This window comes from Wyeomyia smithii, chromosome 1, assembly GCF_029784165.1.
Source record: "Wyeomyia smithii strain HCP4-BCI-WySm-NY-G18 chromosome 1, ASM2978416v1, whole genome shotgun sequence".
In the NCBI taxonomy this organism is placed as follows: Eukaryota; Metazoa; Arthropoda; class Insecta; order Diptera; family Culicidae; genus Wyeomyia; species Wyeomyia smithii.
This window is the reverse complement of record NC_073694.1, coordinates 8,346,592-8,364,936: the sequence shown is the minus strand read 5'-3', so window position 1 is coordinate 8,364,936 and position 18,345 is coordinate 8,346,592. Positions and strand designations below refer to the sequence as shown.

The 18,345-nt window shown below is 42.9% G+C and overlaps 1 protein-coding gene across 1 annotated transcript; it reads right to left on the bottom strand.

Moving 5' to 3' along the window:
* Nucleotides 1-776: 776 nt before the first annotated feature.
* On the bottom strand, nucleotides 777-15,990 carry LOC129718449 (high affinity copper uptake protein 1). Its single transcript, XM_055669239.1, has 4 exons — nucleotides 15,767-15,990; nucleotides 15,510-15,708; nucleotides 15,264-15,454; nucleotides 777-1,175 (listed from the first exon to the last, which is right to left on the bottom strand). Exons 2-4 carry the CDS (start codon nucleotides 15,567-15,569, stop codon nucleotides 974-976), a joined length of 453 nt encoding a protein of 150 aa, XP_055525214.1. The 5' UTR covers nucleotides 15,570-15,708; nucleotides 15,767-15,990; the 3' UTR covers nucleotides 777-973.
* Between the last annotated feature and the right edge of the window lie 2,355 nt (nucleotides 15,991-18,345).

Here is an 18,345-nt window from a genome sequence, read left to right as displayed (position 1 = left end):
GCGATCCTCCTTTGATGAAGTCAACGCCGCCGCCTGCGGGTCTACTGTGAACTCGATCCCAAGATCAGCCTGAAGTTTTGCTTGTGCTGCGCCAGCAGCAGCGATTCAAGCTCAAGGAGCTTGAGAAAATCCGATATTGGCCAGAGCCAGATCATAATTTTCTGCTAAGAGGATTATCGGATGTGTGTGTTTCTTTCTTTTTGTGGGCGGGCGGCATCGGGACCATGTTTGCTTTGGAAATGATCTCCTGTGAGGCAAAAATAGGAGCATCCGAGCCACGGCAGCGGCGCAAAAAGAGGTGAGGAATGAGATAAGCGGGATCAGGCGACGACGACGACGGCGGAGCTTTGGATTGTTAGTTTTTTTCTTTCTTCTATCGGGGAAAACAATACAGGAGCCCACCTTCGATGGGATCCTTTTTCAGCTATTTACTTTGATGTGTTGAATACAAAGCGACACATGTGGCCCCGGCAAGGATCGGAGCTTTCCGCAGGGTTTATCATTATTACTGTTTAGTTTTGGTTTTGAAATGGTTATGGTTTCTTTCTTTACCTGATCAATGGCAAGAGAATGAATCCGTCCACAAAGGGCACGGCATTCAAGTCGGTATTTTCTTTCTGTCGATTCTTGAGGATCACCGACAGCCGATCTGCGGATGAGGAGGGTCAAAGCGAACAATGAGGTTACAAATTAGTTATCAAAATATTTGTTCTGCATTGTCCGTCCGCCTCTGGCGGCCAACTCTCGGTGTTGAGGTTAGAAATTATTTGAATGGATTGAAAGCCTAAACAGTTTTATTAACAATTCTAACTGTGATAGCGAAATGCTATTCTTACAACTAACGAAAGTGGAGGTTTCATCTCAATATCCCGCAGCCGTGCTGCGGGGCTGTTACCTTACCTAACCTAAAATATCACGAAGCTTCTCCGATCAGTTCGAATAAATCCGAAGCTCCGTCGAACGGTTCTAGTAGTCAATTGCAGCACTCGTTCGGGTCCAGAGTGCTCTGGCGAATCCAGCCGAAGAAGAAAAACCCAATGGCAGCACCGGAAACGACGGCCAAACCGAGCCATAGGTTAAAGGTCATAACAATCAGCATCAGAATGTACGACACGGAAACCTGGATCAGATGCAGTACCGATTGAAGGATGTGGAATTTGCTCGTTAAGTGTTGTCTGAAATGATACACAATCAAAAAAATTGAAAGTTAAAAACCGTTATTGTCAGATTCAGAACTAACTAGGGAAATTGTCAAAAATATTTTCTAACCAAGTGACATAACCTGTTTCGTTATATGTCCGGATCAATCCATCCTGATAACCTCAATTGGATTTGAACTCGCTTTTCGACACCCTTTCTTTTTCTAAGTCAGTTTAATTTGCTGCGAAAAAGATCGTATCGTATCCGGAAGATGAAATATTGAGTAAAATAATAAAAAAAAGAACTCCACGCTGGCAAAGTGCTCCGTCGCGAACAAAGAATCAAAGCAAAATCTTGTTTCGTTTCAAGCATCCGGAATCGATTGCAGTCCCGGTGATGCAACCGACGTCGAGTGGGCCGTCGGATGTGAGGTCACGTGTCGTAAAATTAAAAAAAGCTTTTCTCATTACAAAACACTCTCGCTGGCAGAGCTGAGGACAGTCAAACGGATGCGGGGTCGGCTTGCTGCGATCTGACTGCAGCGTCAATGTCAAAGGTCGCAACTCTGGGGGTTAACCGACGGTGGAATGCAATATCGCGCTTGCTGAGATGGTTATTTATCAAATAAAACGATTATTAATTTCCTTTTTATCCTTTTTTCTGCTTCCCCTCTTCATCGTCTGCACGTAGTGGATTACGGGGTGCTGTGAGATTACGGACTGTGTGATGATAGGCGGAATAGAAAAGTAAGTGCTTCGTTTCTCTAATGAGCAATCCAGTGCCAAAGCAAGTGGCAAACGTGGGACCACTTGTCGGCTTAGTCAGCCGCTCGGCTCGGCTTGGCGGAGATCCTTGTCGTGGCTGCGGTGGCAGCAACCAGTGCCAGTGCAGGGAGGATTTATAATTGTTCCTCATTCATGCCATTCGTGCCAGGAAATTTGAATTCTTTCATCTTCCTGTCGTCGTACGACGACTGTCGTACGTATGTAAGCGCACAAGCTTTCCAAGATGTTACGGATCGTCCACGCCTGCTTGGGTACGCAGTTTTTCCTCTCGAGTATGCCATGGAATGGAAATGGAAGTGCGTGGTGGTTTTTCCCTTTGAACTCTGAACCCTTTTTTTGATGTGTGTTCCCTCTGCCAGGGCAGCAAATAAAAGCGTTCAAATGAACAAAGCGACAGGATGCGAACTAAATTTATATGCTATTCGTGGGAGGTTCTACATCTATCTAAAAATATAAAATCAAATGTTCATCTGTCAAAATGTTAATACTATCAAAACCAAAAAGTAAATGTTGAAAATAAAAAAACTCAAAAAAAACATCAGAAACATCAAAATTAAAAAAAAAGTAATGACGGAATTTATAAAAATGATGTCAAAATATAGTAAAGATAATATAAAATTGCCTCAAAAAAGTATAAAATGAAAGCTAAATTGAGTAAAAATAATGCCAAAAACGTCAATAAAAGCAAGTAGCAAATTTGATATAGTCGAAATAGGTCAACGACCATCATAAGAATATAAAAAGAAATGCCTAAGTATATAGCAAAACACAATACAAAAACAAAATAGATTAGAAATGGAGTTAAAAATTGTAAGAAAAACTTTTAATAATGGTTTTCAAGTAATCCCAAGACGATTTCCAAATAGTGAGTCAATCACGACCATTTTCAAACGTCCGATGAAGTTATCAAAAAAAGAAAAATCGTAAACCGAAAGTATTAGAAATTAGAAATAGAACCAACATTAAAGCTGTCGTCGGGACAGGTAGTGCTGTATTCCGGCATACTAGGTGAAAATGTTCCACAGTGGGACGAAATCGAAAATAGTAGAACATTGGTGTTTATGAAGAAACGCATGGTTTTAGTGTTTCGATGTATTCTAGAACGTTTCTCAGTTTTATGAGTACTTTATTTGCGTGGTGATTTTTTTATTTTTGTTTAAGGGGGGGTGTACATCGAAATCAAAAAATTAACTTTATTTTTCTTGATGAACTTGGTAACTTTCTTCCGACACATTGTCTAGCTATTTCGGGTAAGTTTGTAGAGGATTGGAAAATTTTATCTCAACCTGACAAATTTATAAGGTATGAAAGTAAAGCACCCCCTTAAAATGTGTTTTTGCGTGAGTGTTCTACAAACTTCAAACTAAGATTAACTGTCACATTTTTTTAGAAGTAAGTTTATCGCTATCTCTTATTTTGGAGGAGTTATGTATGTTTGTGAAATTTTATGACACAATTTTATAGAGAAAAGGCAGACATTTGCAGCTACTTTCAGTTTCATTTCATTCGAATACTTATTCCCTCCAATTGTGTATTTGTATATACCGTACTGGAATCGAAGGGGATTCATAGTAATTTTTCGGAAACTAAGTTGAAACTTTTTTGGAATTTAATTATTTTTAATCAACGGGCAATTGGTGCCCGTAAATGAGTAAGCCATGGACGTTTAGAGAGAGCCAGAGAGAAAAGATAGAGAGAGAAAGAGAGAGCCGGAGGAAAAGAGAGAGAGCCAGAGAGAGAGAGAGAGAGTTAATGACCGTCGTTTAAAAACTGGCTTCGTCGTTCGATTTGGATTTAGGACTCAAGTATTTTTCCACCACATTTTATCGAACAGCCCGGGTTTTTAGTAAAGTTACACATTTCAGCACCTGTCAAATCACCAAACGTCCATGGCTTACTCGTGTACGGACACCGATTATCCGATTTAATTTTTTTTTGATCAAAAAAATATCAAATTTCAAAAAAGTTGGTTCCCTGCTTAGATTCTGCTTATCAAGTGGGAAACTATCAATAAGAAAATGACCGTGGCCAGATTCAGAACACGGGTTTGAAACCTAATCATAATCTTATACTATACGCCAACCGATGCTGCCGAGCTACAAGAGAAGGAAAACTTTTATAGTCAACTATATGACATCATCGATAAGGTTCCAAAAGGTGACATCAAGATCTACTCTAACGACTTCAATGCGAACATCGGCTTTGATAACACAGACTAAGAGGACATCATGGTCATACGGAGTGTAATCGTGCGGATCCAGCGCCTGGAGGAGGGTCGACTAGAAGATCCAGCTGTGAAGATTGCTTGTTAACAAACTGGAAATAAGAGCAGGCGATATTCCGGACAGTGGCAACGTAGAGCAACAAAGAACGGCCACCAAGAACGCCTTTACCGAGACTAGCGAGAATAATCTGGGTCAACTGCGCACACAGAGAAAGAATGGATCACAGATGGAACCTGGCGGAAGATGGATGAACGGGGCTGCGAAGCCCCGAGGAGCCAAGAATGAAGCCCGTCAACGGCTCTAGAGAGGACAGTTAAACGCTCTTATAGACGAGACAAACGAGCGTAAGCAGACTCCCTGGCTGATAAAGGGGAGAGAGTCGCAGCAACCGGCGATATCCGTCTCCTTTACGTAGTGAACCTATAGATATGAGAAATGACAAGACACTCACCGTTAAGGCAACTGTCAACATCAAAACGGATAACGGCAATGCAAAATTATACAGATCGCCCGTTTTGATGTTGACAGCTGCCTTAACGGTGAGTGTCTCGGCGTCTCTCTGGTGTATAGGCTGACTACCTTTACGGTATCTCACAAGGGCTGAGTGGAGCTAGTATGAACCAAGAAAGCAACTTACCGACCCCGCTGGTTTGATCACTTTGAATAATTTCTTCATGTTTCGACAGCCGACAAGTCATCAACATCTCGGAGCAGCGAAAAGTGCGATGTATCACTCGCATCAACTCCGAGGCCGCTTCACTGTAGGAGATTGAAGCAACTATCCGATGTACCCAAGTCAGAGCTGCGATTAATCCAAGCAACATGCTGACTATGACGAGAGAGAAAATATCATCGCACTCGTTTCTTTCTCTCATGAATAGCCAGCAACCATAACAGTAAGCGTGGAGATCCGACAAGTGATTCAATATCTTGTCTATTTTGTTGCCATTTTCGGGTTCTCATTGGCAATCGTCATGGATATACAGAGTTAACTCGGAAATATCACTGCAATGCAAATCAAGGTGATTTTTGGAATATCAAAAATCGTTTCAGTAGCGTGATTATGTCAGTGCCAGCTTGAAGTTTGTTGCTATCAGGATTTTTTAAATTTGATCTGCTTTGCGGTCCGTGACGATCCCAATTCAAGATATGGCCAACAATGAACTAGGTTTATAATTTCAAACTAGTGGTTACAGGTGTCGCTTGATGGGCTGGCACAACAACCCCGAGTATTCGGAATATAACCGGAACAGGTCCGCATTTTTACATTTTTCAATGAGAGGAATGTTAGGATTTTTAGCGCTTCTAAGCACTGCTTTGATCATCGTTACCATGTTACTGAAACATATTCCGGCCATATATCCGAAACCAGTCGATTAACTCCGGCCATCCTCTTCGTTAAAAGAAAATATGAATGAAAACTAGGAGAAAAGCAAAACCGTTCCGAACCGAAATTGAACAGTTTCAAATTTGAACCGTGCCAAAATTTAACAGGATCTGTATATAAATATACATACCCATACATATTTAAAAGGTTTCTGTTTTGCCACCCGCGATTCATTTTTTGCCGCGAACTAACACTGTCTTTAGTTTAACCTACAACAAGCACAATATTTAAGAATCAAATTAATAAACTCATGCTGTCAAAAAACAAATAAAAATGCAATATTATTTTTCAGATATGAGATCATTTGAAAAATATTAATAGAATTCTTTTTATTACAATTGGTGTTATGAAGAAGCATATTCTCTACTTAGAATAAAAATGAATGATCATACAGATTCAAAATGTACCAAACTAAAATACGCTCAGTTACAAAACGAAGTAATAGTTGCTTATTGACAATGCTTTTAGTCGGCGTGCAGCCAAACCGAACCAAGCGTCGAAAAACATTTACCGCCGCAATTACTGTGTACAAGCTGTTACAGAGAATTTTTGTTATAATATCGTTATCAAATGCTCAAACGATTTCGTTACTTCATAATAGATAGTTTATTACTTCTCATATCCACTGGGTGTCAATAACTCAATCTGAGAAAACGGCGCTTAGTTCGGTCTGATCGCACGCCGACCATATATCAATATCATACATATCAATTGAAGAAAAATCATTGATTTTATGTTTGCTATCCTCATAACATCATGCTGTCAAAATGAAGTTGATATTTTTGCTGGTTCAATCTCAGTACAGCTATACCCGAATGATCGAGAAAGATAGCAAGAAAAAAATGAGAGTGAGAGTTGACGCTAAGAGAATCATTGTAACATCGCAAACTCTTTTGTAATGAACCATGCATCGTAGTTGGCTGATTCTGGTGTTGCATCATTTTGGCGCAATGTCATTAGTATGATATTGACTTTCCGCAGCTCTGACCCAAGTAACACATGCAACATCTTTTACGAAAAAAATGAAAGGAAAAAGTTATAAATAAGTCATAAATAAGTTACAGGGAAAACATTGGGTTTTAATTCACTCGCATTGATGTTTTAAATCGGAATGATGTTTTAAATCGAAATAACAAGTTGAAGTTGTAAATACATTACGAATTGCTGTAAAAACTGATTTATAACATGTTTATAACTAGTTTTTTCTTGAGAATGAAAGAGACAACAGTGGTGAATATGTGTTTGACAGCAAAACGTATAGTGGAGACAAAATTGAAAAATGGCCGCAAAAGTTGTAGTTCAGTTTTAAATCAGTTGTAAATGTGATTTTATTTTGTGAACTATTTCTTTTTCATCAAATACAGTGCAGATCAAAAATACTGTTATAATATTCAAAACTATATAAAATATTTAAACACCCAGGGAATTTATGTTTGATTAATTGTTTGTAATTGATTAATTGATGTTTAATTATTTTCTCTACTACAATAATCAAGATGGTGACGGCGATTTTTTTTATAGATTGTAGTAGCTTTATATAGCCTTGCTTAATTGGTTTCACGATTCCATCTCCAAATTGTGGCAGAAATTACTCCTCGCTTGATTTGCTAAAAGAGTAAGAAAGTTCAAAACATTAGTACAAAGTGCATGACATCTTAGTTCACCTTGATGTTTCAATGTACATTTTTTCCAATTATTTTGCGATATTTTTACCGAAATAAACTTTATAGATAGTGGTCATATAACGGACAAAATCTTTGGGCAATCGGTGTACCCATTAAACGAATGCTAATAATCAACATGGCTGCCTCGTTAGCGCAAGCGGCGTGCTAAAATAATACTCAACACCATTTTTCTGTGCTAAAGGCACGTTTCATAATATAATCCTATCGAAAATATATACCTGAGGCTCATTCCTCTAGAGTTCATCTGTTACTTTTTTCTTTATTTCAAATTTAAAAAAAATATGATATTGATTACTATCATATTGTGGTATTTTCGAAGCGCGTAAATTTTAACGAAGTACAAGGCAAATATTCACGACAAATCTGAAATCGCACGTAGATTTATTGTATTTAATCACTATACCAACACCCTATTCTATCAATGAATTGTCTTGATAATTTCTAAAATGAATAGCCATTATTATTTTCGTGGGTCATCTGTTTTGTATGTATTAGAAACAATCATCAGCGAGTGAAATTTCAACTCATTTGTGCAATTTGTTTATGACCTATTAATAACAGGCCACCATGTTGGTACTGGAAATGTGAGAGTGGTGGTTATAGTCGCTACAAAGTTGTTTTATATAAGTCGTGTGAACGATTCATTTGAAGTTGAATATATGTTTTATATTGGCTCCGCCCCTTGCGCTTTTTGAGTTGTTAACAAGTTGTATATAAGTTTATACGTTATTGTTATAGTGACGAGATTTGTTATATATCAATTACCTAAACTTATTAAAGACTAACCGTGTTACTTGGGTAATGCTTCCGGGGTCAATCGCATATCAGCAAAGATGCTCAAAGCTGATCCCATGGTAACCACAAGAATCAACTATTCGGCGATATCCATCTGCCCTTTGTGGAGTTAGACCATTCCCGCTGCCAGCGTGGCATCAAGAAAGAACTTCTGGTACCGGGGTCCCTTGCGTCACGTTGGTCGAAACATTCTCTGTCCTCCTTGATGGCGATGCTGATAAACATCATGCCGGACAAGACAAATCGATGCGATGCGATGACATGGCACATGAGCCTGTAGGTACTTTCCTGTTCACCGCGGTAACTGTTAGTACCTAGCGCTCTGGACCACACTGGCCCACCATACCTAAGTATGGACGAAACCACGATGGCAGGTCTTCGCTGAGCTATTGGACATCATACGAGATAGTGCTGCAATAGCCGATGAGGCCCTCCTACGGGCATAGTCGACGTAACTCCCGAACGTGAGCTTATCTTTAACCATAATCCCAAGAGCTTCAGACATCGCTTTGAGGTGATGGTGCAGTCTCCGACGCTGACCACAGCCTGTTGCTCCGATTTACGGTTGTTCACAACCGTGACGCGTTATGTCGTCTGCAAAGCCGACGATCACAACCCCTACAGGGAACTTCAGTTTCAACACTCCGTCATACATGACATTTCACAACACTGGACCCAGGATAGAACCTTGCGAAACTCCTGCGATGATTGGGACGCACTTCTGACCCTCTTCCGTGTTGTAAACAAGTTCTTAATTCTGGAAGGAATTTTGACACCGGTAAATGGAAGCTCCTGAGCGCTAACGCTATGGAGTCCCAACTGGCGCTTTTGAACTAATTCTTCACGTCGAGCGTGACGATTGCGCAATAGCGTATTCCCCTTCTCTTGCGCTGGAGTGCTACCTCCGATGGCATTCAGCGTGTACACCCTCCAATAAACCCTGTATGCCGATGGGGGGTTTCTCAGCCTTCGACAGTAAGACCAGCCTCTGCCGCTTCTACCTGTCCGAAAAGAGACATCTGCATGACTGCCCGGATCAGTTCGGGGCCGTTTTTCATCGTCAGCCTGATAGCCAGGTTAGGGATACCATCCGGACCCGGTACCTTGCTCACCTTAAGGGAGTTGGCGAACATGATGAGTAACTCTTGCCTCCTCTTTAACCTCATACATAGTCGAATGCTACGCGGCACTCTGTCCTCTTGCACGCACTGCGAAGGTCGGCAATCGCGTCCGTCGACCAGTAAACCGCGCTCTCTTCTCATTGCCTCTACGCATACCTCGGCATCGAAATAGGATGTCTTTCTCCCGTGGACGGTCGGAGTATAGGCTCTACCCGTCGCTTGCCGCCTCTCGTTGTTGTCTACTCTATAGAAAACCGGCTGGTGGTCGCTATTAATATAGCCATCGTCTACCCTCAAGTTCTTAATATGTCCAGGGCTGGAGAACGTCACATCGATGATCGACACTCCACCATTTCTGCTGTAGGTACTTTAGTTTCCAGCGTTGGCCAGACCTAGGTTGAGCTTTGCCAAAGCATCCAGTAAGATCTGACTCCTCTAGTTCGTGAAGCGATTTCCTTACTTAACAGCCAGAGCATTGAAGTTACCCGCTTTAGGCCCGTTACCTCCATGGATAACAGGTCGACCATCTGGGTGAACCTTACGGTAGTTCAACGCGTTGGAACATAGCAATTGCAGTAGTAACACTCCGTTCACCTTGGAAACTACGTACCCTTCTTCTGAGATTAAAACAACCTCCTGTGCCGGGAACTTGCTCGTCGTCCATATGGTCGCCATACTGGACTTATCCGCAACCCAGTTACAGTTTCCGGTTCCAAAACGATGCGTCATCCTCACGCCCGTGGTTTCACAGCCAGCTTACCGGCTGGACACCTGGAGCCTCTTATAAAGTGGTCAGTTCTCGTTTTCCGAAACATACCATACACTTGGGAGACTCCCTACAGTCCCTCGCTTTATAGCCTGCATCTTCACATCGCCTGCACAACTGGATCCTATCGGGCCTCTTCCTCTTCCTTCAGGGCCAGGTTACCATCCGCCGACGCTAGTCGGAAGGTAGCTAACTGGGTCCCCACCGTACCTTTGCGGATGCGGACTCCTCAGCCACCTCCACCCCACACTTCACTTCGAGGGCTTGTGTAATGTCGCACCCCTCGGTGATTTCATTTAGGTTTTCAAGCTGGAGAGTCACCTCTTAGGTGAGTCCCCGCACTTGCACATCCTTCCCTAGGATCTTCTCGGCTACCGTTTTGTAGGTAGCTCCCTTGTTCTTGGCGTCCTTCCGGAGCTCAAGTATCATCTCGCCAGTGCAAGATCGGCGGATACTCCGCACGTCCGCCTCCAGATGTTTGAGCTTCGCCACTCATCTTCTCCAAGACTTCTGAGTACTTAGACCCATCCGTCTTGAGTATGAGGGCATCCCCCCCCCCCTACTCCGCGCCTTTTTGACCTTTTTTGGTCCTCTGGCCGCTCCACCATCGGCGATATCTGGGCCATATCCGGCCGACTGGATGCAAGACGTCTAAGTCAATTTATGTGGACAATTCTTCCAACTTCGCTTGGTTAATGACTGGACCAAAGGCGCATAACAGTTCCCACTAGTGAACCTCAGCCTTCCAGCTACCGTACCCCTACCTTCTCGTGGTACCAATCGATGTGCGAGTAACCAGTGGAAAGATCGGGTAACCAACCCTGGTGGGATTGCTGGTCGCATGCTGACAGGGGGCGGGACTTCATTCCTCGGCAGGGAGTTTCCTGGGATCGACACCAACAGAAGCGTTCTAAGTAACGCAGTGTCCTTCTCAAGTCCTGGTAGTGCCCGGGACTCTAAACAATGGCACTACGATGGACTTCCTGCAACATAGTGGCCCTCCTGCGATCTCTCAACTTCCTAGGAAGTACCCGCATGCTTTCCGAGGAATTGAAGACCCGCAAGTTCAACATCGTAGCGCTGCAGGAGGTATGCTGGAAGGGGACGATGGTGCGTATGTACAGGGATGATTACACCATCTACCAGAGTTGTGGAAGCACACATGAGCTGTAAACAGTTTTGGAGCGATGGGAGAGATGCAGAAGCGGGTGATCGGGTGGTGGCCAATCAGCCCTAGAATGTGCAGGTTGAGGATCAAAGGCCGTTTCTGCAACATCAGTATTATCAACGTGCGTAGCCCACACCTCGGAAGTACCGATGACGACAAGGACGAATTCTACGTGCAGTTGGAGAGTAAATATGACCGCTGCCCAAAAGATGATGTCAAGATCATCATCGGGGATTACAACGCTCAGGTTAGCCAGGAGCAGGAGTTTAGACCGGTGATTGGACGATTCAGTGCACACCAGCTGACGAATGAAAATGGCCTCAGACTAATCGACTTCGCCACCTCCAAGAACATGGCCAGACGTAGCACCTTCTTTCAGCATAGCCTCCACCATAGACTCGCCTGGAGATCACCGAATAGAACAAACAAATCGACCACGTTTTGATAAATGGTCGCCACTTCTCGGTCATTATCGATGTCAGATCACATCGAGGCGCTAACATCGATTCGGATCACTACCTAGTGATGGTTAAGATACGCCAAAAACTATCCGTTGTGAATAACATACGGTACCGTCGCCCGCCACGGTATAATCTCGCGCGACTGAAGCAACACGACATCGCAACACAGTACGCGTCATCGCTCGAAGCTGCACTGCCAGAAAAGGGAGAGCTTGAAGAAGCCCCTCTAGGGGATCATTGGAATGCCGTGAAAACAGCTATCAGCAGTGCTGCGGAGGAAGTCCTGGGACACGTGCAACCGAATCGACGTAACGAGTGGTTTGACGAAGAAAGTCGGCAGATTTTAGACGAGAAGAACGCAGCGCGGGCAACAATGCTGCGTAGAGCCACCCGTCAGAATGTGGAGCGATATAGACTGAAACGGAGGCAGCAAGTCCAATTCTTCAAGGAAAAAAAGTGTCGCCAGGAAGAGGAGGAATGTGAAGAACTGGAGCAGCTGCACCGCACACACGAAACACGAAAGTTCTACCAAAAACTCAACGCATCCCGCAGAGGCTTTGTCCCACGAGCCGGAATATGTAGGGATAAGAATGGAGGCATTTTGACGGATGATCGTGAGGTGATCGAAAGGTGGAAGCAGCACTACGATGAACACCTGAATGGCGTGCAAGCAGGAGACCACAACAGGCGATCGGAGAAGACGTGGTCGTAGCAACGAACGACGAAGATGTGCCACCCCCAACAATAAGCGAAGTTAAGGATGCGATCCGGCAGCTCAAGAACAACAAAGCGGCCGGAAAAGACGGCATCGGAGCTGAGCTTATTAGGATGGGCTACGACAAAGAAAGAAGGGGTTATCTGCCCCATATACAAAAAGGGTGACAAACTAGACTGCGAGAACTATCGAGCGATCACAGTCCTGAATGCCGCCTACAAAGTGTTTTCACAAGTCATCTTTCAACGCCTGTCACCATTAGCCAGCAGATTTGTAGGAAGCTACCAGGCCGGCTGCATGGAAGGACGACTGACCAAAACTTCACACTGCGGCAGATCCTCTAAAAGTGCCTTGAGTTTAGAGTCTCTACACACCATCTTTTCGTCGATTTTAAAGCCGCATGCAATACAAGAAACCGACAAGAGCAATGGAAAATTCTCGACGAAAACGGCTTTCCGGGGGCGCTAACAAGACTGATTAAGGCTACGATGGAGGATGTGAAGTGTTGTGTGAGAATTTCGAGTGGAACGTCTGACCCATTCGAGTCTCACAGGGGGCTCCGACAAGGTGATGGTCTCTCCTGCTTATTGTTTAACGTCGCGCCAGAGGGTGTTATGAGACGAGCGGGGTTTGACAGGCGGGGCACGATTTTCAACAGATCAGGTCAATTTATTTGCTTTGCGGATGACGTGGATATTGTCGGCAGAAAATTTGAGACGCTGGCAGACCAGTTTACCCGACTGAAACGTGAAGCAGATAGGATCGGACTGAAGATTAATACGTCAAAAACTGAGTATATGCTTGCAGGTGGGCCCGAGCACGACATGGCACGCCTAGGCAATACGGTAACAATCGACGGGGATGAGTTCGAGGTGGTCGACGAGTTTGTGTACCTCGGCTCTCTGGTAACTGAGAACAACGATACCAGCCGGGAGATAAGGAGACGTATTATCAGTGGAAGTCGTGCCTACTATGGGCTCCATAAAAAACTATGGTCGCAAAATCTGAGTCTTCGCACCAAGTGTATCCTGTACAAAACGCAAATAAGACCGGTCGTTCTCTACGGGCATGAGACGTGGACAATGCTCGAGGAGGACTTGCGAGCACTCGGAGTTTTTGAACGTCGGGTGCTAAGAACCATCTTTGGCGGTGTGCAGGAGAACGAAGTGTGGAGGCGTAGGATGACCCACGAGCCACGAGCCACGTGTCAGCGGATAACAGCCAGAAGCTACAGGTCTGCGTCAATCGATGTCTGCAGTATATAATAGTATCTTAATAGTATCAGGAAATCGGGAACGAAAGTGGAAGTGGATCGGCCACCCAATTTGAAGGAGCGAGCAAGCGCTGGACTAGTCCCTCAACTAGGAAATCAAAAAAGTCGATAGGAATCTGGTCTGGGCCCAGGTCAAGACTAAAGCGAGCAGTCGCCTTTTTCCTTAACTACCTAGTTACTCTATTTAACTCTATCACCTTGGCTACGACTCATTAATTGGCGACGAGCAAAAACAGCTTAACCGTGGAAGAGTGTCATCCCCAAGCAGGACACACAGTTGGTGGTGGTGGGGTTCGAAGCTTCCTGTGCTTCGCAAAGGGAGCCGCGGAACTCCTTGTGTTTAGCAAAAGAAGCCACGGTGTCAAAAATGTTGGGAACCACTGCTCTAACCTAACAAGAATCAAATGGAAAAGTATAAACACACAAACTCAAGTTGAAGAGTTGTCGTTGTCAAGGCAGTTGTCAAGTAAGGGTCAGGTAGATATGATGAATTATTGCTGCCTCTGGTGGGAGTACTTTCTAACGAAGGTATGTTTCAGAACGAAAGATTTTAAATCTACCTGGATTCTAAAAAAATAAATTCTAGTTGTTCATCATTTGTTCATCATTTAAAAATAGCACAAACAGCAGTGGGCCTAAATTGCTTCCTTGAGGTACGCCAGGAGATGGGATAAAACTGTCAGATACTGTTGATTCGACTTTCACGTAAAGCTGTTTGTTGCTTAGGTGAGAACGAAGCCAATTGCAAAATCTATCAGAACTTCCTAGACGGTGTAGCTTAGCAAAAAGAAGGTCATGATTAACGGTGTCAAACGCGGCCTTAATATCGGTGTATATGGCCTCAACCTGAGCTTAACCGTGGATTGCGCCGATGCAAAATTATGTAAATGCACACAGTTCAGTGTCCACACCTTTCTTATGCACCAGCAGCATGTGAGAGATCTTCCATGCAGAGGGAAACATTTGCTGTTCTGTGATGCAGTGATCTGTGGAAGATTGCCTGGAAAGGTGCAATCAAAGAAGCGCTGCACTTTTTAAAGACGCAAGAAAAAATACCATCGGGGCCTGGTTGATAGAACTGTTTTAGCTTCTGTGCGGGTGATGTGGCTCAATTGGAACAACTTCTTCTAATGCTAAGGAGGCGGTGCCATTCGTTATGACGGAATCACTGTAGAAGACGAGGTCCAAAATACGATCTATGTTGTTGCGATTGCTGTCTTAATCTTGGAAAAGCCATGTTATCAAGAAGTGATTGGCTGACAGAAAAAAATTGTGAAAGTTATGAATCAGCAAATGCATACCCGCTACTAGAACTTTTCCAAACCAAGTGAGGTTGATAAGGGTCACCCATCAAGACGCGTTTACTTTTGTCGCTAAACTTTCTGCTTATTTCAGAGACGGTGTTGATATGAAACGTCAAGTTAACGTCTCGACTTCTATCTAGTTGCAGGCGCAGCGATCAACACGATAAACACAAAAATCTGAATACGATCGTTAAAATTAGTCTCTGTGAACACGTACACACTATAGTCCAATTCAGTGGTAGAGAGGCAAAATTGATCGACAGTTCTAAGTTGTTCGAATAACAATGAAAATTGGGTTACCCTTTATGTGAATGATTGTTACGGTTACGAAGAAATCATCACAACTCTACACAGCTTTTAATCGAAAGCCAATAAAATCAAACCCGTAAACGAGGTCACTCCGCGTCCCATATCAGAACCACTTATCATTACAATCACCTCAACGTCTTGGTCGCATACGGCGTTCCTCCAGCGTTGAGTTCCTTTCGTCGCAACATCTCCCGGGAGAACTTAAGAGCTTCGTACAGCAGCGCCAACAGGAAGAACCCGAAACAGGCTCCCACGAACTGTCCCGTTTCGGTGGTGGCCCACTTTGGAAACAAAATTATCTCACAGCTGCCCCCGTGGAACTGCAATTACTTTACTTTGTACCAATTCCGGATCCTCTAGCTGATTCAAACCTACCGACATCTGCATTGGACACAACATTTCCTCGTCATCCCCTCCGCCATGGTTGTGGTCCATTGCTTGATTCTTGAACTTCCAGACAGGAACAGAACTTATTCTACCACTAACTAAACTCGCGAACTATCCGAATGGCTCTTCTGTGCCTCATGGTTTTATAGAATTGAACTCGACGATTGCTGATAAGACCTCTGAACACCTGTGAATAAGTATGAATTGGAAGTTGATAAGAACATTGAAATACTAGCATTTCTTACCGTTTAACGCACGAGAAAGTTTGATCCATCGGTTGTTCAGGAGGCACACTGCTGACCGAAGCGAAACGCTTATCTTTTCAAGCCCGGGCTCAGCACCCGAGTGCCCAATACAAAGTAAGCTGAAGTTATCTTATCTGTGCAATTGCAAGACCGAGTACACAAACGAAACCGAACTGAGCGAGAAGCCACCAAGAGGGCAACCATCGACGATGACCGCGGCCACCGAGTGACCAATCAATAAAGCTCGAATAGAAATCGATAACAGGATAACCTGGGAATCTGGGAAAAGTTGCATCGCTTTGGGGCCGTGTGCAATGCAACAACCTTTTTTTTTCGTTTTGGACCGTGTGCAAAATTACCCTTTCATAGTCACGGCGCGCGGTGTAAACTTCGGCTCATTTCGATTTCGGTTGTTGTCAAGTATGGCACCGAAAAAGTGGCCATTGTTCTATCGCGCTACGGGCTGAAGCTAATCAGTTCGATCGCTGGTTGAATGCGACCCGAATTAGTGCTTATCAAGCACCAGTAAATATGATTTTGTAAACATGGTTTAGTAGGTTTCGGCTAAGTTTGACGATAGTAGGATCAAAACAGAAAGAATCTATACAGATTTAACACAAACTGATGCTACGATAAAAAAAATTAACCTATAAATGAAATGAACATGACAAATAATGACAAAACAAAACCCAAAACCTAAATTAATCCACCTAGCGGTCAGACCCAGCCTTTCTCATTCAATTTTTTATATGTAAAAACAGATTTACATGAACGCTTCAATCCAATAAATGTATATTCACTCTTTAGGTTCAAAAATATTGATGTTGTTACCTATACATATAAAAATGCAGTCCGGTCTGTCTGTCTGTCTGATCCATATAGTATTTAGTATATACATATTGTATGTAGGGGTTTTTGGTGCCGATAAAGGTTCCTATGATAGTTTGGGACCCTTCCCTCTTCTGGAAGGGAGGGGTCCCATACAAATCAAACATAAATTTCTGCACAACTCAAGAACAAACCAAGCAAATGAAACCGAATTTGGCATGTGGATGTTTTAAGGGGTAACTAATATGTCCATAATAATTGGATGAAACACAAATTTGTGCACATCTCGAGAACTAATCAATCAAATGGAACAAAATTTGGCAGGTAAATGTTTTTAGTGGTAACAAATATGTACATAATGGTTTGACACCCGAATCCCTCTTCTATAAGGGAGGGGTCCCATAAAAATGAAACACAAATTTCGCACAGCTCAAGAACCAATCAAGAAAATACAACCAAATTTGGTATGTGAATGTTTTTAAAAGGTAACAAATATGTCAAATCTAGAAAATCTATAACGAGCGTCTTAGCAGAGTGATTGAGAACAGTCAAAGAAATAGTTATCGGTTTCCGTTATACTCTACTAAATTTTTTGGAAATAAATATTGAAATTCAGTCCGCAAATATATATTTCGACTGTGACGTACAGTCTTCCTCAGTGCTTATGTGGACGGGTAAAGAGCAAAGCGTAAATCCTGTTTTTTTATTTGTAGTAGGTAAAAATGAAAATTTAGCACCCTTAATTGGAGTTAGGTAGGGAATTATGCGGTCGATTGTTTACCGTACCATGTCTCGGGTTTTTGGGAAGCAGATTGAATAGCCATGAGGGGTGATTACGTGCGTCTTTATTGAGAAGCGTGCATGAGTGTTGTTTATAAATTTCTAAACTTTCAGCTACGTCTAATTTCCATAAATTATTAACGGGGCGGAGGAGGTGAATGTTATCCGAAGTTAGTGGATGTTCCTCGCTAAAAATATGTTCAGCCACTTTTGATTTGAAATGGTGTGGTGGGGCATTTGTTGAAACTTTACTTGCTTTGGTTACTTCTGCGAAATGTTCTTTGAAACGTATCCCTAGGTTACGTTTAGTTTGTCCAATGTAAACCATGTCACAGTGACTGCATGCAATTTTATAAATTCCAGCTTCGTTCAGGGTATCAATAGGGTCTTTGGTAGACCCTAATTTTGTTTTGAGTTGGGTATTTCTACTAGTGTAGACAATATCCATCCCAAATTTTCTAAATTTTGAACGAAGTGGGCGTGCCAAGTTAACGTCATATTCAACGGCTACCCTTTTCAGATCTTCTGTTATTGGGGTGAGTGTTGTAAAAGATTTCCGAATTTGAGCACGCTTCTTTTTATCAACAATGGCTTGAATGATACTTTCATTGTAGCCATTAAGTTTAGCAATTTCGAAAATATATTCCAGTTCCTTTTGCTTGGCTACTTCACTTAGAGGGAAAGTTTCCATGCGGTGGATCATATGATGGAAGGATGCCATTTTATGCTGGAAGGGATGGTTTGAAGTGTTAGGTATTACCCGTTTTGTATTCGTGGGTTTCCGATAAATTTCAAATTCCAAGTCCGTAGACTTTCTGACTACAACGACGTCCAAGAAAGGGAGTCTGTTGTTAAGTTCTTTTTCAATTGTGAAGCTTATATTTTTATGGGTATTATTAAGGGATATGAAAAAAGTTTCAAGATCCGCCCTTTTCAAAATACAAAAAATATCATCCACATACCTCAACCAT